The sequence below is a fragment of the Convolutriloba macropyga genome, chromosome 13 (genome assembly GCF_964194025.1).
Source record: "Convolutriloba macropyga chromosome 13, txConMacr16.3, whole genome shotgun sequence".
Lineage (NCBI taxonomy): Eukaryota > Metazoa > Xenacoelomorpha > Acoela > Convolutidae > Convolutriloba > Convolutriloba macropyga.
The window spans coordinates 3,593,451-3,621,434 of record NC_134480.1 but is presented as its reverse complement, the minus strand read 5'-3'; the positions used below and the strand labels follow the sequence as shown (position 1 = coordinate 3,621,434).

The window sequence follows — 27,984 nt, the reverse complement described above, 5'->3', positions numbered from 1 at the left end:
TAACATTTCAACATTATGAAATTACCATCATTCATTAAATATACAAATCATAACTAATTGTACAATTTATGCAATAAAAATGCGTACAAATTTCGAAATTATTTGTAATTATTACGTAATCTAAAGTAACATAAATGATGAAGTGGATTTTTGATGAGTTGATGATTGTGAAATATTGATGTGGTGGTATGGTTCTTCTATTTATTGCTTTTTTCCTTCTGCTTTGTGGGTTTTATTCCAATTGAACGGCTGTTTCGATTTTTATACATTACGCTATGCTGTGGTTGAGTTTTGATTGAGGTAGAAGTTGTTCGCTATGTATACGGCTCGTTTGGCATATTTTGTTTCATTTGTTTTTAATTTCTAGAATTTGGGATAATTTTTTTGGGAGTCCCGACTTTGTGAATTATAAAAGCAGAGAATTTGAGAATTAGATTAAAAAGTTATAACGAGCTGGATTTTTTATTGTGGAAGCAATGGCTTATTGTAATGTATAAGAATTAAAAGATATATCGCGAAAAATAAGTAATCGAATTTGGCATGTCAAAAAATTACATTTACGGGTAGTTTATTTGGGTTTATTGGGCAACATGAGAGGTAAAGCGGGTTCGTGTATCGTTTTTTGGTTAGTGTTCTGGTCTAAAATTTATTGTTGATCGCTTTAATAATAATGTTGCTTTTTTGATGACGTCACAATTTCTGCTCTTCTGCTGACGTCAAATTTGTTGATAGATGTGATTACGTCACATATTATGCCCGTCCGATGACGTCACATCTTATCGTCTTCTGATGACGTAATATTTGTGGATTTTTTGATGACGTCATGCTTGCTGATTTATTAATGACGTCACAATTGCTAATGCTTCTGATGACGTCACGTTCTTGTTGTGGCGATGACGTCATTTTTTCCACCAGTGAGATGACGTCACATTTGATACTTTATGCGATGACGTCACATTTGATACGCTATGCGATGACGTCACTTTGGCTGTTGTGATGACGTCACATATGCTTGCGTGTGACGTCACCTGGTGGTCATCATTTTGACAAACTCTTCATAGTTGATCTCTCCATCTCCATCGATGTCAGCCTCCGCAATCATTTCATCAACCTCTTGTTCTGTTAGTTTTTCCCCCAAATTGGTCATCACATACCTAAACAAAATACGGATATCTTCCATTTGTGCCCTCAGTTTAGTCGGTGTATATTACTTATGCATCAACCCCCCCCCCCCCCCCACCCACCCACCCCACTAGACCAAGGCCATGTTTGTACATAATGATTTACTGTGTAATGTCACGTGCTCTGTAACTGGGGGGATCATAACGTACTGGGGGGGGCACAAACGGAAAAGATACGGGATAAAAGATCCGGGATTTTTCAACAATCACCTACATTCCCTATTTCAAAAGGGGAGACAGTTCTTGAAAACAATATAACCCTGGTTTAGGTGAGCGCGACCCTAGACCCCTTGGCGGAGTCGTCCTTGATGAATGTCTAGACTTTTCAGACATGATCAGACTAAAGTGAGACTTTGCCCTCTGATCAGACCGTAGTGCGACCTTTGTCCAGACTTTTGAGGGACCTATGACCAGACTATCATGCGACTTGCCCTTTGATCAGACCGTAGTGAGATCATTGTCCAGACCACCACAACTCAAGCCTTTCCCGGACCATATATTTCGGGTCGCACCTCGTCCAAATGGTCTGATCAGAGCGGTCTAGGGTGGCGCACTCAAACCTGGGAAGCGGACAAATGATTAACCAATCAGACAATCGGAACGGGTCTAAACCGTAAGCTTAATGCAATATGCAGTATATTTTATAAGGGGATGCAATTCTCTAGAAGATGCCAATTGAAGACGACGGTTGGAAATATCCTATAGTTATTTTTAAAAAAAGTTATGGATTTCTATTTTCTCGTCCACTATTATCCCCGTCTTTTATAATATATAGTTTTCTATGACTGACCTTTATGAATGACCTGTAATTGACGATTAATATCGGCCATATCTTAATCATACTATGCAAAATATCAATATTGGGAGCTGACAAGTTTTGCAAAGATTACCCTTAAAAAAATTCAAAAACCCCAACCATCTAAAATTTTTTCGGGCTCTGAAAAAACTGAAAGAAGTCAAGTTTCTTCCAATAAGATTTAATATGAGCTCTACAAGCCTGATTACAGATAATGGACAATTTTTCAGCCATCTTTATGTTTGTTTTTTATATTTGTAAAATCGTCCTTTTACGTCTTTTATATTTTTAAAATCTTTAAAATTAGGAAAATGCAACAGATCTTCCGCTATAAGCCAGTTCCATTAAACAAAGCATATTTATAGCTTATTAAAAATAACGACAATATTTGTACATATGAAAATGGCAAATTTTGACGTGTAAGGACCACAGCTTCATTAGTAAGTACAAATCTTATAACAATTGCAACAATTCATATTATTTTTCAATCTAACCTAGTTTGCTGCACTTGGAGTTGATTTAAAACATCGAGTAGGAAACGCGACAGTTAACAAGTAATTGTTTGCAGTTTTTGTTACAAAAACATTACGATTCAAAGAACCTGGTTGACCTTCAAAATCAAAATTGCGCTACAGTTAATAATCTTTTAAGAAGGTCGCAATTTTATTCATACGCCAGGTAAATATTGGATTACTGCTAATTCATTTTTTTAAATTTTCAGCTTAATATATTTTGGATATGATACTCCGTCCAAATGAAAGAAGTTTTCCAGCATTTAGGCCAAACGTTGCATAATTGATAACATCAAGTTTTATTTTCTTTTCCAACGGTTTAATGTTTCCACAGACAACAATATTCTTGAATGGTCTGTTAGGGAACAGCATAATCTATTCCCAGAGTCGAGCACAAGTTTTTATGCGCAGATCTGAAACAAGATAGAAGTGGATAAAAGTGTTGTTTTTTCTAGTGTTGAGTGGTCTTCAGAACTATAGAGTGGCTCTCCAAATTTCAAAACAATTTGTTTGTTTGTTTAGACTGTTTTGGAGTCAACTCCAATGCCTTTCAAATTTTTAGCCTTGAAAAAACAACGCAGGTACTGATTTTAAATTTTTAAAACTTAAACAATCTTGAAGTGCCGCTTCCTAACTTCTATATGTTAAAGAAATTACAGGAACTTTAAATAAAATTGTAGCACTGGTACCAAATGTTCGGCGGGCTCGAAAAAGCGCAAATTTTGAGTTTTCAAAATTGATCAAAATTGTATATTAACATACTTAACCCAAGACCAATGTTTAATTTACGTAGGTTTTTATTTTGCGGCAGCAAAGAACTTTAAAACGATTGCAAACCTTTTAATTTATTTGTAGAAATTTGCCAATTCCATAACGCGAGAAACATGCGCAAGAAAATACCTATTTTTTAAAGCAGAAAAATATAAAATAGCATTTTTACCTAAATTTTAGACAAACACTTTTTCCCCTATTGAGACATATTTTTTTATGAAAAATTGTTTTCACTTCTCGAAATCCATTCCTGTTGATTTCCAATTTCTCAATTTCCTTCTTTGGGTGATTTTAAGTAAAAATAATAAAAATTTTTTGGTCTTTTTTCAGAATTTGTTTGAAAGACCGTATTGTCTTTAGTTTTGATCTATTCAGTTTTGACGTATTTATAGCCAATTTTAAGAGACTGCTTTTCAGATTTTGTTTTTAAAATTGCTTAAAAAAGATGAAAAAAATGTAAGAAACTCAGGATGAGATCGTGGGATTAAAACAAGAATGAGCCAAATGGACCTGAGTTGTGGAAAAAGAAGCCCAGACCGAGCATACCGAAAGTCATGTGTGTTCCAGAACACGCAGAAGTTGAAAAACCTAGGTTGATAAAAAGATAAATTGGTCACCAGCTTAAAAAAACCCAAGCGCAGATCATAAGCCAGACTAGAAAACTTTCGTCTCTATGGATTATATCGAAAAGATCTATATCTTTCCAGACACTGGGCCAGATTTTAGACAACTCTGGCCATACTGAACACGCCCAACGTCAGACCGTGAGACAGGCCAAACTGACCTAGAGAAGACAGTAGGCCAGACTGAACAGACACAATAAGGCAGACCCTGGACCAGATCAAAGGAAGAAATTGGGCAGATCGACTTCGAATTGTAGACGCACTTTTAAGAATTATATTTTGTGTGTTTCAATTTTTGTGAACGGACGGCAGGTTTAACTATAATGTCTATTTTTCACTGAGAAAACGGTGGATTCTGCGAAGTTTTTGCATGACAAAAGGTGTGTTTAACTGTTAACACTGTTTAGCTGTTTGCTAAAGATCAGATTTTGCTTATAAAAATGGTTAACTCAGCAACACATTATGACCTTGGGCCGGTTCTAACTTGAACCGACTGGACTTCTGAGTTGTCATCAGTCCACTTATCTTGTTTGGCTGACAGCTGAATTATCACGAGAGGTTGTAAAACTGAAATATGTTTTCATAGCCACACCAAAGAAATTATGAGTCAGATCGAACAGAAAAACCTTCAGGTATAGATTGGGCGGAAAAGCGATCCCGAAGCTTTTTCTTCAGTATCCACAATCCATGTCCGGCTGGGTTTACCTGTCTCGGGGCCGCGGACCTCTCATCAATAGTCATGCTATATTTTTTTTGGAAAGAAATGTTTTTGTAAAATCTGTTTTTAAGTTTTGTTTACAATTTTTTTTCTCATTTTCTTGACTAAAAGTTTGGCTCGATGTTAAATTTATATCAACATTTGAACTCGCCTGAGTTCTGATGAGGAAATGGTTCCTGAGCCGTCTTTATCGAACACCCTAAAGGCCTCCCGAATCTCCTGTTCTGCGTCTTGGGAGGACATTCTAACTGCCATCATCGTGAGGAACTCTTTAAATTCCAGGGTTCCATTGCCTAAAAGAAATCCTGGTTACAAAGCGGGCGTCAGGTTTAACCTAAAATAAATCTGAGAACTGCGTGTAGTGAGTTTCTGCGAAAAAATCTCGCTGCAAATGTTTTACATCTTTTGGCGATAAATGGGCTATATCTGGTTATATTTTTTTATAGAATTGCTGCGATTATTTTTATTTTTGGCGAACTTTATGAAAAATATGATGATTTCTCGCTTGATTATTTATGAGAACATTGTGCTGGATCTGAGAACTGCGTGTTCTCAATTGCACACGCAGTTCTCAATTGGGAGTCACAAGCATTTAGACAAACTGGATAGATATTCGGTGGACTTAAGTTCAAAAATGCTTGCTCATCAACAAATGCTTGCTTGAGATTTACAACAAATGCATTTCGCTTGATGAAAATAAAAGTCCTTTAGCATAGGTGCAATCGAAAGTTACGTCCTTGGCCTCGGATTTTTTTTTAAAAAATGCACGTCATTAACTTTGATTTTGTACAACTGAACTTCGAATTGGCCCGTGTTTGACCCGACCCTTCAATTTTCATACTCTCGAAAAACGAAACAAAAAAAGACAGGTCCTGATATGCAATTTAAAAAATTACACACACGGACAACCTGACTATCATAGGGTTTCAAATTGTTTGCCTTGACTAGAAAACTACAACGTAAACATAACGGACGGGTAAGGACAATAAACCGGAAAGTTAAAAGAGGATTTGCAAATGGAGACTCGATTTTAAATTTTATTATATTTATGATATTTAAAAAATCCTCATAAACTCTACGGAGACATATCAGATCTTTTTATTAGACAGGCCAACCGAGAAGAAACAAAAAAAAACGATTGAATTGGATGAAATGCGAAATATTGATAAACATACAACTATTTTTAACAAAAGATAATGTGTTCTTTTCTTCAAAATTATAAGAACTATAATGTATAGAAATTACAAAATACAAACAAACAATAAGCTATAAAAAAACTTTTATTTTTTTCTCTCAAAGGCGAACAGAAGCAATGAACACTCTACATTCAAAAATGGGGAAAAAATGCAATTATCACGATAAAGTCTTACTTTTGGGTGTCAATTGCTTTAAAGTCAGCAATTAACCACTAAAAATTACAAGAAAACAGATAGGAAACTCAACAAAAACTTCGTTGCGCTCTTGTGGCCTAATGCAAGCAAAAAAAATTGTTAACTTGTTTGAAAGCATAAAAAATTACAAAGCAATGTAATTGTCAAACAAATCAACAACCAACTGGTAGCAAACGAACATACTACGGAGCTAAAAAAAATGCATTGTTTGAAAACCATAGTGCCAGATAGAGACAAATAAGGACAAACAATTCTTCAGCTTTTGATATAAAAAACTTTCATGTTTTTAAAATTAATTGCTACTAATTCAACCCATTGAACAAATTGGTGTGCCTCGAATTACATTGAAAATGTCCTGAAAACATGATAATTGAAGAAAGATTAATTTAGAAAAGGTATCATTTTTAAAATTTTCTCACATGAAATTCTTTTTTACAGATAATTGCGTCACGTGAACAGAAAACCTCAATTACGAAGACGAACATTGTTTTCAAACACAGTTTCATCTCTTAACCTTAATGTCTCTTGACCTTTCGCTCTCTTTACTGTGTTGATGGGACTATAATCACCACTCCTATTTGAGCTCTAAATGCGAATAAAGAGTTTTTTATATAAAAATATATATTTGAGAAGAAAAAAAACACCGATGCAATTCAGATTACTTGACTTGTGATTTTTTTAAAAGAAAAACTCGGCTTCAATAGCTAGATTATTAAAACAATTGTTTGTCTTGTATCAGATGGTTCAGAATGGGTAGAATTATTTACCAAAACCCTGTTGATGGGTTTACTGAAATTTATTTTTTGAACTAATCAGCATCAGATTAAAAAAACTTCTTAATGCTTTTATAGGTAAATTTTTTTAAAGAAAAACAATTTAGAATTTCAATGGGGATGGCCTCAATGGTCAAAAGTGTGCTTACATAAATGAAACATTCGGTAAATTGCAACGCATATCTTATATTCACAGCAAACAGAACTTAAAATTTCGCTGTCACTTCTGATTTCACAGTTGTAGAGAAGCAGTTAAAAAAACTAGATAGAGGTTTTTAGAACTTTTGCTGAAGATAATGTTGTTGGGGTTTTCTCTTCGAAAGGACAACAAATATCCGGAATTTTGAAAATTTCTATCTGGACTATCCATAGTAAAGATTGATATGATCAGAATATGGCCATAGTAAAAAAAATACAAAGAAAAATATCAGGACCCTGCCCCTAATTTAGTATTTAACACCTGAGAACATCTGAGAAAATCGACGGGTTTTTTATTGAAAATAGAACCCACCATCTTCGTCAACTTCGTTTATCATTTCGGTCAACTCTTGTTCTGTCGGATTCTGACCAAGGCTCCGAAGCACAACACCTGAAAAACACAAAGGTCAACTTTATATAAATCAGAATATTTCAATCAACTGAGTCAAGTTTGAACGAGTTTCAAATTGAAGTTCGTCGACTGGTGAAAAAAAATGGTCATTACAAACGTTGCGTATCAAGTTTTTGAGTAAAATCAATTCTAATCGGAGTTGATTTGCTGTTCTCTTTCTTAATTAATTTAAAGTGGTCTTTACTTTCCTCTACTTAATCCTTTTTATTGGTCTGTAAGTTGCAGGCGCTTTCTTTGAAAGCAGATTTATATCGGTTCCCGTCACACGCTTATAATGTATGTTTTTGTACTAAAAATCAGTTTTTTACACTGACAGAAAATATTAAAATGGTTTGAAATGCGTCCATGTTTAGGCAAGAGAAATAAACAGATTTTCGCCAAAATAATTCTAATCTGGCTAACCGAACAAAAATTACGAAATCAAACCATGAAGCATAATTCTTTTCCTCTACAATCCTTTTTCTAGGGGAGTTTTTATTTAAAGATTAACTATGTTGGGGTGTGAATTCGTGATCAGCAATGAAAACGCACAAGGGTGGAGAAAAACGGTTTCATGAACGGATTGATGATCGAAATAAAGTTATCAACGCGATAAACTTCGATTTTTATCGACCTATAGTCCCAACACAACGTGACGAAGGTCGAAAAAATAAAGCATACGCACTCGATTTTGTCGGATTTTCTCACGACCTATGTTTTACGATAAGAGTTGTGACACCAGATAATTGATTTTTTTTTCCACAAAACACAAAATTTATTGACATTTGTCATTTTGGACACTTGCCACGTAATGAATTACGTATCATTGGATTTATATTTAAAAAAATACGATCAAAAACAAATCTAAAGGTCATTTCCAGCATTGTGAGGTAAGTCAACAAAAATTTGCGCCACAATAGGTGTAATTTTTTCACTTTAAATTTTATTAGCGGTCATAGTGATATATAAAACACTGGATTGACATCATTTGAGGCACCCTTTATTTACTGCCACCAACCGAAGCAGGTTGCAATAGATTCGAGATCCCACAAGTTCTCCGAGAAAAAATCCGTTTTGTTTCTTCATAAGGAAACTTCTATATTGCCATTTCTCTCTCCAAAAACTATTGTCCAATCCTACAATTTCTTCCACTTATAAAGCAAACTTGTTTTTCTTCGAACTCTTCAACGAGGAAATGTTTCTTAACTGTTTCTTCTATTGCAGAAAACAATGTCGTGTATTCTAATATATTCTACAACTCAGACAGGCCAGCACTACTTTGAGCAAAAGTTATTGTTATCAACGGCCAGCTTTCGCTTAATTAAAGGAGTAAAACTACCGATGTTACGTGACCAATGCGCGAAGAATTGATTATGCATATTCAATCTTTGTCACACATTTTCACGACCCATGTTTTAAGAAAAGAGTTGAATACCTTTGTGGAAACTAATCACACAAAGCGAACTTGGATCAAATTTGCTTCGAAATTAGATATACGATTACTCATTTTTCATAAAACGTGTTCTTGAGGCCAGCGTAAAAGCTTGGGACAATATTTTGTCAACAATTTCTACGCCGTAAGTCAACAGTTTCTACACTACAAGTACCTCTTTTCCCCATCGCTTTTTACCGTGGTTACAGTATCTTATTACCAAAATGAAGCAAAACATAATTGGCAAATAATTTCAAAAACATCCCTCTCTATACTATTAGTGGATTAGGAAGACAATAGTGATTTTAAATTTATTTTTAGCAGTTTTCACAAAGTCAATTAAGTCTATGAATTTGGTCTCAAATAATTATTAAAAAAATTGGGCAATAGATTTTTAGGCTAATTACAAGTTAAAAATTGTTTGGTTTCAACACAACTCAAAATTTAGTGGCCTTCTATTTAATGGCCTTTTCGGACAAGGGCCACCTAATAAATTAACAAATCAAGGGCTAATCAGTTTCTTATAAAAAAATGTTTCTTATAAAAAATTCTTTCTTTTAAATATTTCTTATAAAAAATTCTTTAAAAAAAATTTTTAAACCGAATTAGTACCAAAAAATTTTCTGAATCTCATAACCAGCGAGCTACTATCAGCGCTCAAACGGATTACAAATGAACAAATAAAAATCCTTCTATATAGTTTAATAAAATTATAACAAATGTGAATATAGCACAAAAAGACGTGATACATATTGTGGCAAATATCCAAAAATGCAAAACAAGCGTTTATATAATTTGCGTTACGTGGAAACAGAATCCTTTTTAGCAAGTAGTTTGCCTGAATTTTCAATGTCCAAACTTCATTAGTATTTACTTGAGAGCAATTCAAAAACTTAATTATTCTTGTGAACAGCGCTATTGGCAATTTCAAAACCAGTAATTGTATTCTTAATCCACAAGTAGTATCGAAATGGACATTTCTTAAATTAATGACCAAGAGTGCTATATTTCAGTTTGGTTATCATATTCTATATACATCAAACGCTTACATCTTTAATCTTAAAACAAGGGTTGTGAAGAACGCCGACAAAACTGAATAGTATACTCAAATTTTGGATATTGGCCACTTCATGATATAAGGGTTACAATCAGACTTTCAGTGAAAATGAAAAGAAAATGCTATATTGATTTCAAGTAAAGATTTGTGGGGCAGTGAAACTAGGCGAGCAGAAAAGCTAGAGAAAAAACCTATTTCAGATAGAGAAAATATCTGAATAAGATAATATCAATAAGACTGAAGTACGGATTCGCAATAATTTTTTTAAATTACTTAACTATCAATTAGGGAACTATCGATGAAAATTTTATCACAACCATTGTTTGAGCAGAAAATAATTCGCATGATTTTTGCTTAATCCACTATTAATGATTCTGGAATGGAGTTTTCAACTATTTATTAAGTAGGTTTTCCTCTAATTTTTATCTAAATGATACGTAATAAGTATAGTGGATAATTTGACACTGCAAGATTTGATTAATTTCAAAGGAATTTATTTTTGGTCGTTACTGAAAACATCATTAATTTTGTCGTAAGTTTTTTTTTTTACAGCAAACATGTTTTCCACTTTGATCATTCAAACAGTCAGAAAAACTGTCTCTGGTCGTGTTCAAATTATGATGTGAGCCAAAATTGACAAAATCATTGTAAAAATTTCCTAACATGTTCTAACGGTTGAGCAATTGAGAAATATGTAAAAAAAATCTTAAGCCGCCGAAACTGTCGGGGCGAAAAACAAAGAAAATGCAAATTTAAGCCATCAATTTTTGCCTGTTTTATAAAAAAAATTGAGCCAGCTAACCCTGGCAGAATTAGCTTCAAATTATTGTTGCCAATGTGGTGACAAAAATTAAACATTTTTTTTTCAAAATCTTTATACAACGACACAGACTATCAAAACAAGAAGTCATAGCCGATAGTGGTACTGAACTTTTAAAATTATCAACTTTTTTAGAGCTTTCACGCCAAAATGTTAACAAATTGTTTCTTTGGATTGACTGAAAAGTCACTTTCAATCATTTTACAATAACTGATAAACTTATGTACAGCAAACGATTTGCGATAAGTCTTTGAGATAAGTTTAGATGTGAAAAAGTAGTTCCTTATCTGGCTAGCATGCAGAAGAAGTGTAAAACGAAATCATGAAATAAAAAAACTATCCAAATTTGTTCTCAAGACAATCCTTTATTCGAGTGAGTTCTTTAGAAAGGGGAATATTTAAAGACAACTCAAATTAAGTTTTTTGCAGTGACCAGCATAAAATGAACAAACAATTTTGATGAAGGAAACGAATAATCGGCTGATCACGAGTGAGATTTGCCCGTCAAGGCTGAAATTATTTTTCAGAACCAAAATATATTTGAAGAAAAATGACCAAAAGATAATTCTGCATCTCAAAACCATGATACAACCAGCTCCTGGCAGAATTTAGAATTTTATTGCCCGAAGAAGGAATAAATTGATAACTTTCCCTCCTCTGTCGTTCAAAAACGAAAAGCAAGAGACCCTGAAAGCAAAACTGGAAAAAATGTGAAAAATTACAAGCAATTATTCTAGGGGCTGTGAAATGACGCCAAACAGTAAAATATGGTAGAGAATTTTCAATTCAAACAAAAGAAAGTTAAATTTTTTTGCCTGTAACTGTTTTAATTAGAATCTGTTTTAAATAATTTGCTCGCAAATATCATTTCATTCCCTCAAATTTCAATAAAAGACCAATTTTTTCAAGACAATCTGTTGAGTAAAGGATAGTTTCCAAGTTTTCCTCATAATAATCCACAATCATTGATTCAAGGAACTGTTGTTCAAGTACATATTAATTAAGTTTTCTTCCATTTTGGAAACGTTAACAATTGAACGTTGACAATTATTCTGGAAAGTTTGACATTGCAAAAATTGATTTATCTTAAAATAGGAAAAACTATTCCTTTGGACGTGATAGAAAACGATCTTTTTATTAACATCTTGAATGCTTTCTTAAAGTGAACTTGTTTTCCACTGTGATTAATCAAACAGCTAGGAGAAAGAGCTTCTCCTTGTGCTCAAGGTTTGATGTGGTAGCCAAAAAATAACAAATAGATGTACAAAATTCCCAACATTTCTACCTATTGAGCGTTTTTTTGCTAACTTTGTTGACTTTGACAAATATCTACAGACAGATTTTAAAAATCACTTTAAAAATACTTGAGATGAGGTGGCCAGCAATTTTTGAAAACAGTTCAAAAATACAATCCTGATTTTTGCTTGGAAAGGACTGCCTGAAAACGGGATAAAGCCAATCGAGAATTAAAAAAAAAACGGGCCCAAGTTTGCCGGATTTTTTCAGGGCGCGTTCGATCATGGGTGCGTTTCTTGGGTGCGTGTCCGAAGGGGTCATCCTGAAAAACTTGGTGGAACCTAAGGTTCTACTTCATTTCACCCCTATTCATTTAACCCCGATTTATATACCCCTCTATCATTTCATACCGCTAATTAGCAGTCGACATTAAAGGCATGTTTTGTCATAATTAAGTAGATAACTTAATCCCACGTTCGGTTGTGATAGTTTCATATCAAGTCCCACGGGCCGCTGAGGCATGGCCAAATGATTTTATTGCTAATTTAATAATCATTATTTTATAGGGATTAAAATCGGGGTGAAATGATAGAGGGGTCAAATGATACAGGGGTGAATAAATCGGGGTTAAATGATAGGGGGTTAAATGAATAGGGGTGAAAAAATGGGACACCGGAACCTAAACATACTGACTATTTTCTGCACGAGGGGGATCATGGCTGAATTATGTCTGTATGGGTCTGAAAATAAGCTTGCACCTCAACCTGGGCAGAGGGGTCCAAAAGTGCCCTTTTATACTTAAATTTAACGGAAAATAGGGTTTCCATCTCAAACTTCTGACCCAGTTCCTTTGTGGATATAGTTCCATCTCTGTCTTTGTCGAAGTGCTGGAATGCTTCTCGGAACTCGGCGATCTCTTCGTCTGTCAAGTCACTTAACACTGGATCCTCCGGGTACTCTGAGTTCATGTTTTGTTGATTCATTGGCTGGACGCCACAAGGGGGAGATCTGGGACTAAATCAGACAAAAATTAGGAGATTTTTTGTTTGTTGTTGAGGAGGGAGGGGTGGTGTGTGTGTGTGTGTGTGTGTGGGGGGGGGGCGGTGGATAAGCAGGGCAAGGAAATGAACGGTATATATCTGTAACCCAATATAAAGACAAGTTTATCAGTATAATGGCCAGAGTGAAGCAGTTACCCTCAGAACCTTAGAAGTTGGGGCGTCATTGGGAGGAGTCTTTAGACGGTCTCCCCAACGAGAAAACTGATTGTAGAACATTTCAGAGACCCTGCTTGTAATGGTTTCAATTAGGAATCCGATTTAAATAACTTGGGTCGACCTCGCATTGAAGAGAACAACTGCAACATTAAGTAGCGTTGCCATTTAAGAATTGGCACAACTTAAGACGAGAGTAAATTTGCTTTGATCAGTTAGCAACATCCGTTTTATAATGTTAATACATGAGAGAGAGCGTTTTAAAACGGATTTACTATAAGCTTTTACTTTGAGAATTTTTTTACTATATAACAGAATTGAGAATGTTGTCCGTTTTTATTTCGGCAAAAAAATGAAAGCAAAAAAGAGGCAGTTAAAACCCATTTTGGTATTTAAAATCAGCTATCCTTAAATGGCAAATTCACATATAAAAGCGGTCCGTAATGAGCATAAATCCAGTTTTATAAAATTATTGTCCCTCATCAACTATAGACAAAGGTCAATTATCTTGCTAGAAATTGAACGGTATCAAAATGGTCCGTTGTACAATAAAATAGTTTTAATAAAGAATTATTTTTTGGTTTTTAAAAATTCCTCGTTTTATGTTCTGTATTTATACGGATGTTTGCTATGTACTAAATTGCACATCTACGGTTATCCGATTTAAGTACCAAAATTCCCAATTCATTGAGAACCGAAATTGTTTTTAAATGCCTCTCTTAATTGGGCTTTTAAAAACAATGTTTTGGTTTAATCTCCATATGTCTCAAATTTTTGTTATAAAACATAAAAGAAACATTCTCATTTGATTTTTACGGTGAAAAAAAATACAGTAAAAAGTTACAAAAAAGGGCTAATTAAAATCTCACCGTTAATCCCCTTTGAAACCTCATCGCCCATGTTTTAAGATTACCTCAAAATCGCCCCAAATCTTACATCTTTTAGCGATTTTTAGCGGTGACACCTCGACCCGGGTTGCAAAAGGCATTTCTCCCTCTAAACCAAATAAGTTTAAATTGCTTTTTATGCCAATTTATTTATAGCAACTCGTTGTGACGAAAAGTTTCTATTGGCGATCAAGAATGTCACATTTTATTAAACTTCTTCATCCTACCTGTATTCTGTAGAGGTCAATCTGTTCACGACATTCGTCTCTTTCTCCCAAAAGAATTTCTCTTTATTTCACCTAAGCAAAACGTTTAGCTTGAACTTTTCCCATAAAACGGAATATTTTACGATAAGGTTATTGAGTTTCAATTTAAAAAATTCGAATTATTTGAAAAATTTTAAAATTTTTATACGGTTACATTATTATGCGTCCTAGAAAAATTCAAGCAACTTTGCAAACTTTCAAAATCTGAATTTCTGATTTTATAATTTGATTATAAAGTTGAACAGTAGTATGTTTGATTAAAACATGAAAATTGTGAAATTAAAGTGACGAGACGGCGCTTGAATTCACTGAGAGCTTCTGGCGTTTATCCGTCGAAATCAGCGAAGTGATTTGAGATTTTAAGTCAGAACTTCGAAGTGACTTCTGCAGAGTCACTTAACCATGCTTAAAACACGAAACGCGCACGTTTTAAAATGGCGAAAGTCAATGGAATTCAACTTCTGGCATTTTGACTTCTGGCACTGCAGACTTTCGGCATTTTAAAAAGTGCACGTGAGTTTTTAAATCATAATACACCACGGAGAAATTCTCCAAATTCTTAAAATATTTCAATCTAGCAAAATTCAAGCAACTTTGCAAACTTTCGAAATCTGAATTCACTCACACACAACAAACTGGTTTGTGAGTGGGCATCTCTAAACTGAGCCAGGAACTAAAACAGCTTCGCGAATCCGGGAACAGACACTTAATACACGCATGTTTAATTTTATTATCCCGAAAGTGCGAAGTGACCGAGTTCAAATGCCAGGAGTTCCTTATCACATAGCCAGATGTTATCTTCCGTGATTATTTGACATTTTAAGACTGCAAAATGGATGTTTTAAGCAAAGTTAAGTTCAGAGATTTTGTATAATTCCATATTTTCACTGAAGGCATTTGGCGTTTATCGAGAAACTAGAGAGACTGAGTCAGCCAAAATTTTGGAGACAAATCTGGACAGTCACGTAACTTTGCTTAAAACATATTTTGCAGGCTTTAAAATGACAAATAATCACGGAAGATAACATCTGGCTATGTGATAAGGAACTCCTGGCATTTTAACTTGGTCACTTCGCACTTCCGGGATAAAAAAATTAAACATGCGTGTATTAAGTGTCTTTTCCCGGATTCACTCAGCTATTTTAGTTTCTGTCTCAAATTAGAGTTCCCCAATCACGAACCAGTTTGCAGTTTGAAACCTTCAAGAAATTTTGAGAATTTCTCCGTGGTGTATCGTGATTTAAAAACTCACGTGCACTTTTTATTCAAAAATACTTCTGTTATAATTCTAGACCTTTTATTTTAATTTTAAAACGTCTATTACAGAATGATTCAAGTGCCAAATTTTTCTCAGTCATTCTTTACGGATACGTCCGTCGAATGGCCGTTTTATGTACCTCCATGGCGCGTTTTTTTCCCGACAGAAAAGAAAAGTATATGTCAATGTAATCGACAATTCAGATAACGATCCCAAACTGATGTGACTGGACAATTATAGTTTTCAGAATTATAGGTTTAATTAAAGTTAACTATAGAATTGATTATAGTTTTAATAGTTATCAGAAAATTGATTGATGCCAAACTTTAGACTTCGAATCATAGTCACAGAAACAGAATAATAAAACTGTAACTACTCATTTTTTGAAAACACTTACAAATGTTTAAGACAACAAAGACGCTTGTTGGATACTAAATTGTATAGAAACGTGCCTCATCTATCAATATCTGTCTAGTGACCTTTACTTTCTTCTGAACTCTCTTTGGACATTTCAATTTTATAGATTTTGAACTTTCTAGACCTAGATAAATCAGATTTGTCCAATTTATAAAATTTGCTATTTCTAATCGTTCAACAAGAAACACTTTCTGCTAATCAAGTTCGTATTGGCGATCAACTTAAAAAGTTCTCCCTGAAATAAAAATCAGAAAATGTTTTTTTAAATAATTTAAGATATACTTGATGTCTTTAGTAACTTGTTTGACTTGAAATTAGAAAAGAACTGAAAATTTAGAATTGTATTGGTTATGATCATAAATTGCTTCAAATAATCAGAAAGTGACATGGGTCAATTCAGAAGGATTAATGTTTTACTGTTTCAGTTTTATCAAGAATGGTTCTATTGAATGGTTTAGTCTGTATATATCTTTCAAGAAAAAAATGAATAAAAAATCTGCCTCTGAAGTACAATTTTTCACAAAAACTGTTCTGTACAATTTCATGTAATTTTGTCGAACGCAGGAAATTGTCGTAAGCAGATGTTGCGAGCAAGTTAGATAGCTTAGGTCAGCTTAGACAATTTAATTAGGTGTTTGAAATAAGCGTTCTTTCTTAAAGGGTTATCGTTTCGAAGGCGCCAGAGAGAGGAGTTGAGTGATATATTTTAAACAAACAAATTAATGAACAAAGGCATATTGAGCTGTCGATATATTTCGTTCACTTGGCTAATTTGTATTTGTGTATCAGGCCAAATTCAAAATGATTGATTTAAATTTAGAAGTCAATTAGAGAGCTAACACTTGAAGTGAACTAGATTTTTTGAACAGAATTGGAATTTCATTTTGAATTAAAAAAAGTGCGATTCTGAATTTGCAAAATAATGGGCACCCCCAAACCTGGTAACCCTCAACTCTAAGTTATATTCATCATTGGACTCATTGGACATCAATGGACTGAAAATTTGTGCGCATTTTTTTCTAATGATTGTCCTTATATACTAGGGAGTGGCGGCCAGTTACAATTTTTCGATTTGAGTTATTAGCACCGCAAGTGGTGTTATTCGAAGGTTTTTGATATTTTAAGCAAAAAATACTGATAGTTTATGGATAAAATAACAGCCTAAACCAGTCGTACTAGCATGTATTTATGCAGTAGTGTATTGGGTGATCATGGGTACGGTTTAGAAAATTGAGGGATAAATTTATTGGCATTTTGACGTAAGAAAAGGCAGTTTATCAGTTCTTCGATATAACTTGGGTACAGAACTTGTCCCACCCCCCAGGATGCGAAGGAGCTATTGGTTGATAACCAATCAATGATGGGAGGAACCCCCAATGGTCTTCTATTGCGGGTGTAAAATTAAGCAAATTAGACCACGCACCCTCCAGTTATTAACACCGGAAGTAGTGCAATTTGAAGGTTTTTTTGGTATTTTACTGTGAAATATGACACTTTGATTTAGAAATAAAGGGATTAATCAGTCGTAATGTCATGCACGTATGAATTAAGGTTTTTGCATGATATTGGGAAGGGCTTAGGATATAAAATGGCGATTTTTAAGAATATTGGTTAATATCACGGGAAGGTAGTCAGCATCTAAATTGAAATAGTATTTTTTTTAATAAATTGAAGTCGGATTGACCTGAAATTGGGGGGATAGACTAATTTGGGCACGAGGAATTTGATTTTAATGTCAGATTTTACCCGACAACAACCTGCACGGAGCTAGCGCACTCCCGTGCTGCGGAACGCAGAATTTGAACTGCTCTTGCTGGTAGTAGCCTCATCAATTTTAGAGGGTTAGTGTAACTTTTCAAGGACTTTCCATTGTTGATATTTTAAACCCCAGATTCCGATCGCACGCCCGAAAGCCCGAATCCGAAATATACGAAATTCTATCCCAGAATGAGTTTGATTTGGTAAAAATATGATAAACCAAGAGAATTAGTGATAAAATATATCTAACCCGGCCACTTTTCCCGAATTCGGTTTTTTCAGATTATGGCCGACACGGCTCATTAAAAATATTCAAATTGAGAACGACTTGCAACAGCTGATCCGCTGGTCATGAAACTGGGCAGGTAAGTTGGTGGCACCCTATATTCACTAAAAAAAATTTACGCGAAGACGTTTTCACCACTACTTAGCGAGTTACTAAGTTTGGAATTTTGGGGTAATCCAGGAGGTTGTTGAGAAGTGTGCGCGGTCATTGCTCGTGTTCTAGTGGGAGTCACGTGTTCCAGGGGGACATGAAATTTGGTAGGAAGGTGCAACTATGTGAGTACTTTCCGAGACAATAGTTAGTTTTATCAACTTGACCCCAAATCTTGGATGATTGATCACTAATTGACCCCTAGATGTCAAATGGTTAGGTTTTTAGGAAAATTGATCTCATCGACATGAACAATTCCAGTGAGTTGCATGAAAAGGTTTCAAAAACTGGAAAATGAAATTGGTCTTTCGTTTAGAGTTGAGCTTAGTTATTTATTCAACACATGATTTTCGACAGGGATTGATTGAAGCTACTTAATTTGATAGCGGAAATAGAGGAAAAAAAGTTTTCAGAGCAACGTTTAATGTTTGATTAACACTGATTGACATGTCGGAAGCATATATGCGATGAAGCGAAGTGGGTTTGTTTACATGTGAGCATAAAGGGTGTCTACTTAAGATAAGGAGAATGATGAACAATGGTTGGTAGCAGTTGAATGACAGAGCATAATTTGATTTTGAACTGTTCGCATAGTAAACAAAGGCCTCCTACAGAATTTGACAGATTTCAAGTGTAAAATGCACTTGAAATGTGTCTGTTCACTTAAGAGAATAACATTTGTTTGCTTAAGATAAGAGCGTATTGGTTGAGAATAAATTGAAGTGAAACAGGGAAATTTTTGTTAAAGTTAGGAGAATTTTGGGAGAATTCAGAAGTTTGGATTCAGAAGAGGTTTTTGCACAAGCAAGAGAAGGCACTTGGTTTCGTGGGACTAAATTTTAAAAGATAGTGTTGAAAGCAGAGAAGAGATTGAAAGTGAGACTGAACTCTGGAAGTTCGTAATTGAAAGACCAGGTGGGTTACTGTGAGCGTTTTTGATTTAGTACATTTGGGAAGTGAACTGCGGATTTTGTGATTATTATTATTTTAAATACTAATATAAATTGTCTTAAGTTTGTCCTTTCCATTGATGTGCCAAAATTTTTCTTATTTTTGTTATCCTTATAACTAGAATTAATATTACGAGCCATTGTGAATTAACCTTTTTCAAGGCAATCTAATTTTCAATTGTGAATTAACCTTTTTCAAGGCAATCTAATTTTCAACAGCATACAAGAAAGAAAGAGGGGAAATAGCAGAGTAACAAAGTAACTTTTGCTTACCCAATTCAAAACTTTGGGTTTACGCTGTTTGATCGATTTTCTGGGCGACAGAGTCACCCCGCTGTTGAGCCTAGCAGAAATACAGAAGACGACAAATTGCAAGAAACAATTGCACACTTTTTCATCATTATCTTGTATTTTTCCTTAATTTAGCTTTAGAAAACATTTTTTTGCCAGTGGAAATAATTTATTAAGAAAATAAAATACTCAGTTCGTGATTTTTAGGTAACAGATGATTTTTATATTGCGTTCTGCATATGAAACCTTTTAAATTATAGCTTCTTGTACGACAGAAATTATTTGTGTAATTTCAGAAATAGGTAAAGTCTAAGCTCTAAAATGAATTTCTAAGGTACAATTTTTTGAATTATACCAAACGCACCCACCCATCAAACCCAAATCAACCCAAATCTAAAACCTTATTGCTCGAGGTTAATTAATAATTAAGTTAGACCCAATCCAGAAAATTAATTGTTTTTGTGATCGTAGTGAGATAGGTGGTTGCAAAACTGCTAATTGTTTTCCTAATCATAATCCAAAAATAGCCTTGCGAGGGTGTTTTTTGAAACTAGTCACTAATTAGAGTTTTTTTGTTTCAGTCTAAATGACAAATTATTAACTAACAGCCGGCAGCTGTAACGGCATTGAAAAAAAAGACAAGAAATGAGGATAGTTAATTTAGTCGAGAAATCGGACATTTGCCATGTAATAAGTTAAAATTGAAGCTTAAAAAATCAAATTGAACTCAACTTCTAGTAATAATTTTTAACTCAAAAACTCCTTAAAAAATTATTTACTAATATAGACCTTAATAAGAGTTCGAACACCGTGTATGTTAATTAGCTCACCTTAGCCACAGATTAAATTGATCGATTGCGCCGAAGCATTCTAATTCAAAATTGATCAAAGAACGATAGGTATAATTTGAAACAAGAGTCAGTCGTTCAGGTTGAGAGGAAAAAGGAGGAAAAATGAGGAAAGAATGAGACGGTGTTATAAATATTTATCAGGAAGAGAGCTATAGCATAGTTCTATATGATTGATTAGACAGCATTTTATTGCGTGTGTTGATTAATGTGTTTGTTTATTGTGATATGAACACCCCCCCCCCCCCCAAAAAAAAACTCTTGTTATAATTGATAGGCGTGTTTACGTATGTTTACAATCCCACTAACCCCTTAACCTCCTCCCGCCACCCTGCCCCCTCGTCATCTGACCTTTTCTGTCATCCTTCTTCACGTGCGGCACTTTTTTACTTTCTGTCTTACTAACTTTTTTGATGTCAATTAGCTAGGCCTAACGATTGCATAAAAGATTTTACCATTTTTTCTGTTTTCTTTTGCTATAGTCGAATAATAAGTCATAAATTATCCAGATCTTTTTTTTAGTTATAAAACAGACGCAGCTCATTTCTTGACGCCGACATTACATGCTTTCTGGGGGGGGGGGGGGGAGGGGGGGGGGGGTGGGGGGGGGGTGTTGTGGGTGGTAATTGTGGGAAAAAGTTACTTTTTTGGAATTTCTCGTAAAAATTTTCCTGAAATTTTCTGAGAACGTATGAAACAATGTAACAAAAATAACTTTAAATAACTAAAAAAAAAACGATAGTTATATTCAAGTTAACGAGGAGTTACTGTTTTCGTCTTACTGACCGTTGCTCTAAATTTAACATTTAGCTATCAATTCTTCATAATTTCAATTAGGAAAAAATCGGCTCCAGATTTCTTTGTCAACACGTTTTTCCATCTCATCTTTTATCGCTCCGTTGACCAACCAAAAATCCGAACAGGTGTTTTTTTGAAACATTTCGGAGGGGAAATGGGGAAAATTTGATCTAAAAATCAGAACAGAAGATGGTGTTCGTTTGACTTCTTGGGGGGGGGGGGGGTGGGGGGTTGGTGGCGGTTGGAATAACTGTGTTAACTGTTAGCAGTATTTGGTGTGTTCTTATAGGAATATTTGCCGACAGGGGGTATAGCCGACGGAGCGAAAATGCAAAATTTAGCCGACAACTAATTCTGATTGGTCAAAATATCATTAGTTCGTCCAACCAATAAAAATTGGTTTGCGGGTGGTTCAAAAAAATAATTTATCGGCATAAATTATTTTTTTGATCTTCGGCTAAACACATTGTCGGCCAATTCTACGATTACAATGTATGTTAAGTATCTGTAAAAATTAACGACCAAAATGACCGATTTGCGATATATCGCCTTATTGTGCAATTGATTTTGTTATTATGTTTCGAGTAAAAAGCCATTTTGGAAAAACAGGTGAAAATAAATCTAGGTATAATTTGTTCATGCTATTGATGATATGCTGTGAACGGCGGTAATAATCTAGTAATAGTCGGACGTCCATCTTTGAGTTATATGAATAAAATAATAAAGCCAAAACAGTAGCTTTATGGTCAAATTATTTTGAAAAAATTGAAAATTGAAAATTGTGAAAAAAATGCAAAAAAATGGATTATTAGACAACTAATTTTACAAAAGTTTGTAATTTTTTTGCAAATTGTTTGTTATAATTTGACTAGGTTAATGTATTCCAATAAATCTTCTCAACCGGCCACTCAAAATTATTTAATTTTAAATTTAAAAATAGCTTTTAAAGTTACTAGCCCGAATAACTTGTACTGCGATCGTAATTAACAATAGAATCACAAGAATAGTTTTAATAATGATGACAAATTTTACTCGGATTTTAATTTAAGTTCAGTTGCTTACGTAAATAACATTTTAATTCAGAAAAATGTCATTGTTAAAATGAAACTTTTCAATTCAAATTTTTTTGTTATTGCCCATTTTAATACAGTTTAAAAAATAGTTGGAACATTTTCAACATTAACACTCAAAACGCAAATAATTTTTCAAGGCGTCAGAAGGAATGGCCGCCATATTTGTTATTAAGAGGGGCAAAAATTAGAATTAATTTTTCTAAATCAATTTTTGATACTGTTTTCGAACTACTTTCTAAAATTTCATAGTTGAAAGTTCGACCTGTTAAAAGACCGTGATGGACCCAAAAATTCGCCCCTTTTTAAGTCTTTTCTGAAATTTGACCCTTCGTCATCGCTGCTATTCGAGTCAAATTTTCGAATAAATTTATTTAGAGAATAAGTATAACTAATTTCGATACATTTGGTTGTTAAAAACAATCTTTTGTTGATCATAGGGTTGTTAATATACTTCGCCACAGCAAAAAGGAGAATGGGAAGCTATAATGGGAAAGACCCGGCAAAATTAATTTAATGTTTCAGGTAAAGGTTTATTAATTAACATTTGATGTGGTTTTTCAGGTGAATTTATCTTCCCAGGTTGAGGTCCAGACCCAAATTTGCTTCTGATCAGACTTTCCAGACCAAAATTATCTCTGATCAGACTTTCCAGACCGAAATTGTCTCTGATCAGACTTTCCAGACCGAAATTGTCTCTGATCAGACTTTCCAGACTCAAAGTGTTCTGATCAGACTTTCCAGACCGAAGGAGTTCTGATCAGACCATCTCCAGACCATGGTCCAGACCATAATCAGACTATGATCAGACCCAATTTCAGACCCAAGTAGCCTCTGATCAGACTCAGACGAGACCATCTCCCCAGCTGACCACTCTGATCAAAAACACTCAAAATCGCAATCTTCAGACGACAAGTTAGAGTCTATTATAGACCATTTTGTTGCCATGATAATGCACCTTTTAAGTTTGTGTAGAAATAAATGCCAATTGTTGGATTTTATACAAATTTTTCAGAGAATTTTCCAAGAGAGTGAAGAAAAAGTCGAACTTCATGAAGAACGTTTGTTCATAACTTTTTGAAGAAGACGAGTTAGAAAATCTATAATAGCCCATTTTGTTGCCGTTAATTAAAAGTTTTTATTGTACACACAACAGCGCCCACAATTCGAATGAAAGTGAAATTTTCATTTCTTTTAATCGAGCAGCAATCATTAGAAACTATTGCGCCATAGATAAATGGCGCCAATTCAAATAAATTTTCAAAATCTGTATCATTTTTTTCTCTGCAAAGAAACTCTAGTGTTCCTTTAGAAAAATACTGGGTTGGATAATCATTTGACCTAAATATAACCCCTTATCATGCTATTTTTTGTGGCAGACGAGAATAATGTGCTACAGAATATTGGTAAAAATAAACTATAAAGATATTGGTAAAATCTTCAAGGATATTGGTAAAAATACATGTTTTGTAGCAACACTTTGACTGGTCCATTTTAATTGAACTGCAATCGATGGAACGGCAATCGTTGGTAGCGCGGATGAATAAAAAAGTGAAAAAAATGTGACATACCCTAAATAAACTTGAGTGATTTAATATTTACCTAATTTTTTCTAACTTTGATCTCGAGACGTAAAATTAGTTGAAAAAATGTAAACTAAGTTTTTACCTCTGAAAGAAAAAATAGTATTCTTCAATTACAAGAACTAAGATATTCTCTGTTTTTTTGTGTAGTTGTTTTTCAAAAATTTATAGCTTGAACATCACCCCGGGTCGAGGTTTTGACAAAAAATAATGAAAGATTAGCGGTGAATAGCGGTGAAAAAAAACTTTTTTCACCGCAAAGCGCCCGCATCTTTTAGCGTTGAATGCGCTGAAAGCGGTGATTTTTTGTAAGAATTGCGTTGAATTTTGCGGTGAAAATTTTTTTTCACCGCATTCAACGGAATTCTTACAAAAAAGAAACTGCCGTACCAGGGTTCGCACCTCTACGTCATGCGTGTCACCAATTTCGTAATCCACTGCACCATCTGTCACTTACTTCAATGATATTTCCTGTGAATATAAGATAAGCGTTGAAAGTAGCGCGGTGAATATTTGTAAGATTTGAAATTTCAGCGGTGAAAATTTTTTTTCACCGCATTCTGCTGGTAGCGGTGAAAAAATTTTTTTCACCGCATCCTGCTTGTAGCGGTGAAAAATTTTCTTTCACCGCTTAAGCGCTGAAATAAATTTTTCACCGCATTCATTGCATTGAACGCAAATCTTACACTTTTACTCAAATTCACCGCAAATCTCACATCTTTTAGCAATTTTTTGCGGTGACACCTCGACCCGGGACCATTTGATCCCATAAAGTTTTTGTGTCAAACCTATTCTCAAAAATTAAACCATCTAGTAATTCATGATACTAATTTTTTATGTCTATTTAAACTCTTATCTCTTCTTTACTCGCTTTCCTTAAACTCCTATCAAATTAAAATTTGTTATCAAAATTAGTGATAGCTTGAAACATCACCAAAAATCGATTTTTTTATCAAACAAACGTAAAAGAACAACAAGACCTCTACCTGCTATGCTCAGACTTTGTCATATTAATTTCGATTCGAAACCACTCTTTTTCTTACCTGACTGTGCTAACTGTCTCAAGTTTCTTTTGAATGATAATCAAACGAAAAGCGCAAATGTACAAGAGTGGGTAAAAGTACAAGTTGTGTATATTTGGCTACAATTCGAGGCAAAAAATGCGACATAACCTAACAATTTTTTAGTGAACTTAACAGCTAGTTATTTTTTTTCTAAATTATTTGCCTTATCGGTCTTGCATGACTACAACACAATAGCTCTTTTTTGCCATTGAATTTGTAATGCTCAGAAAATTTTAAGTTTGGTCATCAGCGTTTAAAGCCTTAAATGTTTCAGTCAACCAATTCTCAAAAAACAAATCATCTATTAGCTTGGCCAATTTCTCATTTTTTTTCAGCTCATATAATTTCTCACTCTTCTCAAAGTACAGTGTCTTCAAAACGAATGATAGTGGAATACATGATCAAAAATTGGTTTTCTTATCAAGCAAACATAAGAGAACAACAAGAAAATTACTTGCTATGTTCGGACTTTTACGTATTGATTTTGAATTGAAATCTTTCTTTAATGCTACTTAACTGAGTTGTTTAAGTTCATCTAATCAAAAAGACTATCAGTGTTTTCAATCGTATTCACAACAAAAAAAAGCTATATTCAGAACAAAAAAACTATATTTAATTCAATATAAAAATTTAAAACGATACGTGTAGCCTAGAATAATGACGCCCAGATGTTAGCTCATTGCTGAGATACTGGAAAACAAAACCGATCATTTTAGAAACCCTTTTCATGGTTTTTTCGCAAAACGAGAAATTTGGTTTTCAAGAAGTACTTTTGAACGTTTTGCCGATAAAACAAAACAGATCCATGTATATGAATTTGCAGTCTCAGGGGTCTCATAAAAAGATTTTGTTTTCTGACCAGCAATTCATTAAGCAGAGAATTGGGTAAACCATTGAATGCATAAACAACTTACGCAAGTCATTTTTAACAACAGTTTCTTTTATTTGATTTTTTGTAATTTTGGGAGTCAGGAGTTGAAACCGTTATTTGTCTAGTTTTGACAAAATACTCCTTTCTGCCAAGCGATGAAAATTTAGTTGAACAAATGTATATGAATTATTGACCTGGCTTCAATATGAGCTTTAAAAGTCATGAATTGAAGCCACATCTAAACAGAGAAAAGATACTGATTTTTTGTTTACTCTGGTTATTTTTTCGACTTTAGTTCAATACACTTCTTCAGAAATACGAATCCACTGCTTGAAAAATTGGAAGAATCGTTTAATATTTTTTTTGTTTTACCTCAGTTGCCTCGTTTTCGAGTCCAAAGTATGAAGATAAAATTAGCCTTCAAAATTATACTCTTGATGAAGTGCATGAATTACTCTTTCCAACTGTTCATTCTTTTTAATTATTGATTGGTATGATTGCACTTTTGCTCATTTCAAAAGGATTAATTTTTCCCTACCAAATTCACCCGCCGTGTATTCAGCCAAACACTTGAAGAAGTTAAAAAGTAATTTTGTACAAAAACATTTTATACGAAACAAACGAAAAGTTTTGCTCGATATAATGAAATCTCCAAGAGTTGTATAAACGCATTCAGTTTAACTTTAAAGAAAAAAATTAGAACGTTTGAAAATTAACAGAGAGGTCACTAGATAGTTTTTTTTTGTTTTCAGATGGCTGGCTCTAAATGAATCCCAATTTTATTCAAACATAGAAAATTCTGTTAAAAATAAACAACCGAAAATAATTGAAGAGAGACAACATCTCTTTACAAAATTTCAAGAAATTATAAGACCCTTTAGATAAAGATGTCAACGATACATCATATTTAAACTCAATTTTTGCTTAGGACTGTAATGTTTTTACTTTTTGAGGTTGAATGAATGCATTTTTTAAAACAAAAACGAACATCAGAAATCTTTGTAAAATCTAATCTGAAAACCTTGTTTTTACTTGTTTTTTGTTCATGAAATTGTCGTCACATAACATCGTATGCTGGGTGATCCAGTAAAGACATTTTTAACTAACAGATAAATTAAAAAATTGAAGAGCGAATTATCTTTCAGAGAATTTTATTCAGAACGTATAAAAAATCATAAAATTGTTTGCAAAAAAACTGACGTTGATATATGCCAAAAATGCAGTCAAATTTTTGGTGAAGAAATCGACGCATAAAGAAGTTAAACTTATTTCACGCAGGACTCAGTTTAGGGTTTGTGACAAAATTCATTCTTGCCCCCCCCCCCCTGTATGTTTTTTTTTGCTTTTCTAGGAAAAAGAGTTATCGCTATAAGCTGCCCGTTTGAAGTTAAAGGTTGAAATAAACGGAAAAAAGTTTGGCAAAAAAATGATCATGGCTTTAAGTATAGATGTTTATTACAATGGTGAAGACACGTTGAATGCTCATAAAAATTATTCAAAGGAAAGTTAAAATAATAAAATGAAATTACTGATAGTTTCACTTGAGGTCAGAGTCCTAAAAGACGAAATTTTAGTCAAATTTTAGACAAAAGTAACAGAATTAAACCGAGTTTAAAGCGGATTTGAATTTTGAAATAAACACGAGCAAAACAAATAAGATTGCACGAAAGTTTAATTACATTTTCGAGCATTTTATTTTAAAAGCTTTTTAAAAATTGCATTTTATTGTTTGAGGTCATGTTGCTGATTTTTGTAATTGTGAAGCAAATACCAATAAGTAATTCTGTGAAAATTGATTTGCCGTGCAAATTTGTGAAAGAGAAAACAAGAATGTATTCAACACAACTTCAATGAAAATCCGATTAATTTGTGTTTTAAAAAGGGCTAAGAGTATATGAAACAAACAATTTGTTTATGAAACGAACAAAAAAGATTAAATTGTTCTATTGTTTATTAGCCAACGTCAGAAAACTGTTGCATTTAAAGCTATCTTTACCTTATAAATAAGTAAAAATAAAAATTGAGGTGCCACTAAGTGTGTTTATTTTTCCTTTTTTTTTAAAAAAAAATCAACATTTAATTGTCAGATTTCAAATGTGCCGAAAATTTTACCTTTTTTGCTGAAAGCTAGTATCGTCGAGGGAAATTTGTTTTGATTTGTAAAAGTGGTTACAACGAGTGAGAAAAAGTTATAATTTGTTATTATAATTTTCAACGATAACTAAAAAGTAAATAGTGGAAATTTATAACCAACATCCTTCCTAATCGCGATTGATATTAAAAATAATCTCCTCAATTTAATCCTCAATTATCAAATACACATGTGTTGGTTTGATGCGCTGCGTAAGTAAACAAGTAAACAATCAGATTCCCA

The 27,984-nt window shown here is 33.7% G+C and overlaps 1 protein-coding gene across 3 annotated transcripts; it reads right to left on the bottom strand.

Moving 5' to 3' along the window:
• On the bottom strand, positions 1-27,984 carry LOC142352126 (calmodulin-like). 3 transcript variants are annotated; one of them, XM_075404500.1, is made up of 6 exons: positions 27,723-27,984; positions 14,228-14,299; positions 12,741-12,913; positions 7,277-7,354; positions 4,753-4,894; positions 1-1,154 (listed from the first exon to the last, which is right to left on the bottom strand). In XM_075404500.1, the coding sequence occupies exons 3-6, from the start codon at positions 12,880-12,882 to the stop codon at positions 1,025-1,027; spliced, it is 492 nt and encodes a 163-aa protein (XP_075260615.1). In that variant the 5' UTR covers positions 12,883-12,913; positions 14,228-14,299; positions 27,723-27,984; the 3' UTR covers positions 1-1,024. The 3 variants fall into 3 exon arrangements, with proteins under 3 accessions (XP_075260615.1, XP_075260614.1, XP_075260616.1); XM_075404499.1 differs by lacking the exon at positions 27,723-27,984 and adding an exon at positions 20,207-20,379; XM_075404501.1 differs by lacking the exon at positions 27,723-27,984 and adding an exon at positions 20,207-20,379 and having other exon boundaries at positions 12,741-12,907.

Excerpts from the sequence above, each read along its gene's own strand:
- LOC142352126 (XM_075404500.1), bottom strand. The coding sequence starts at position 12,882 with ATGAATCAACAAAACATGAACTCAGAGTACCCGGAGGATCCAGTGTTA. Across the intron at positions 7,355-12,740 it reads TATATCCACAAAGGAACTGG|GTGTTGTGCTTCGGAGCCTT; the intron begins GTCAGAAGTTTG and ends TGTGTTTTTCAG. Across the intron at positions 1,155-4,752 it reads ATTTCCTCATCAGAACTCAG|GTATGTGATGACCAATTTGG; the intron begins GCGAGTTCAAAT and ends TATTTTGTTTAG.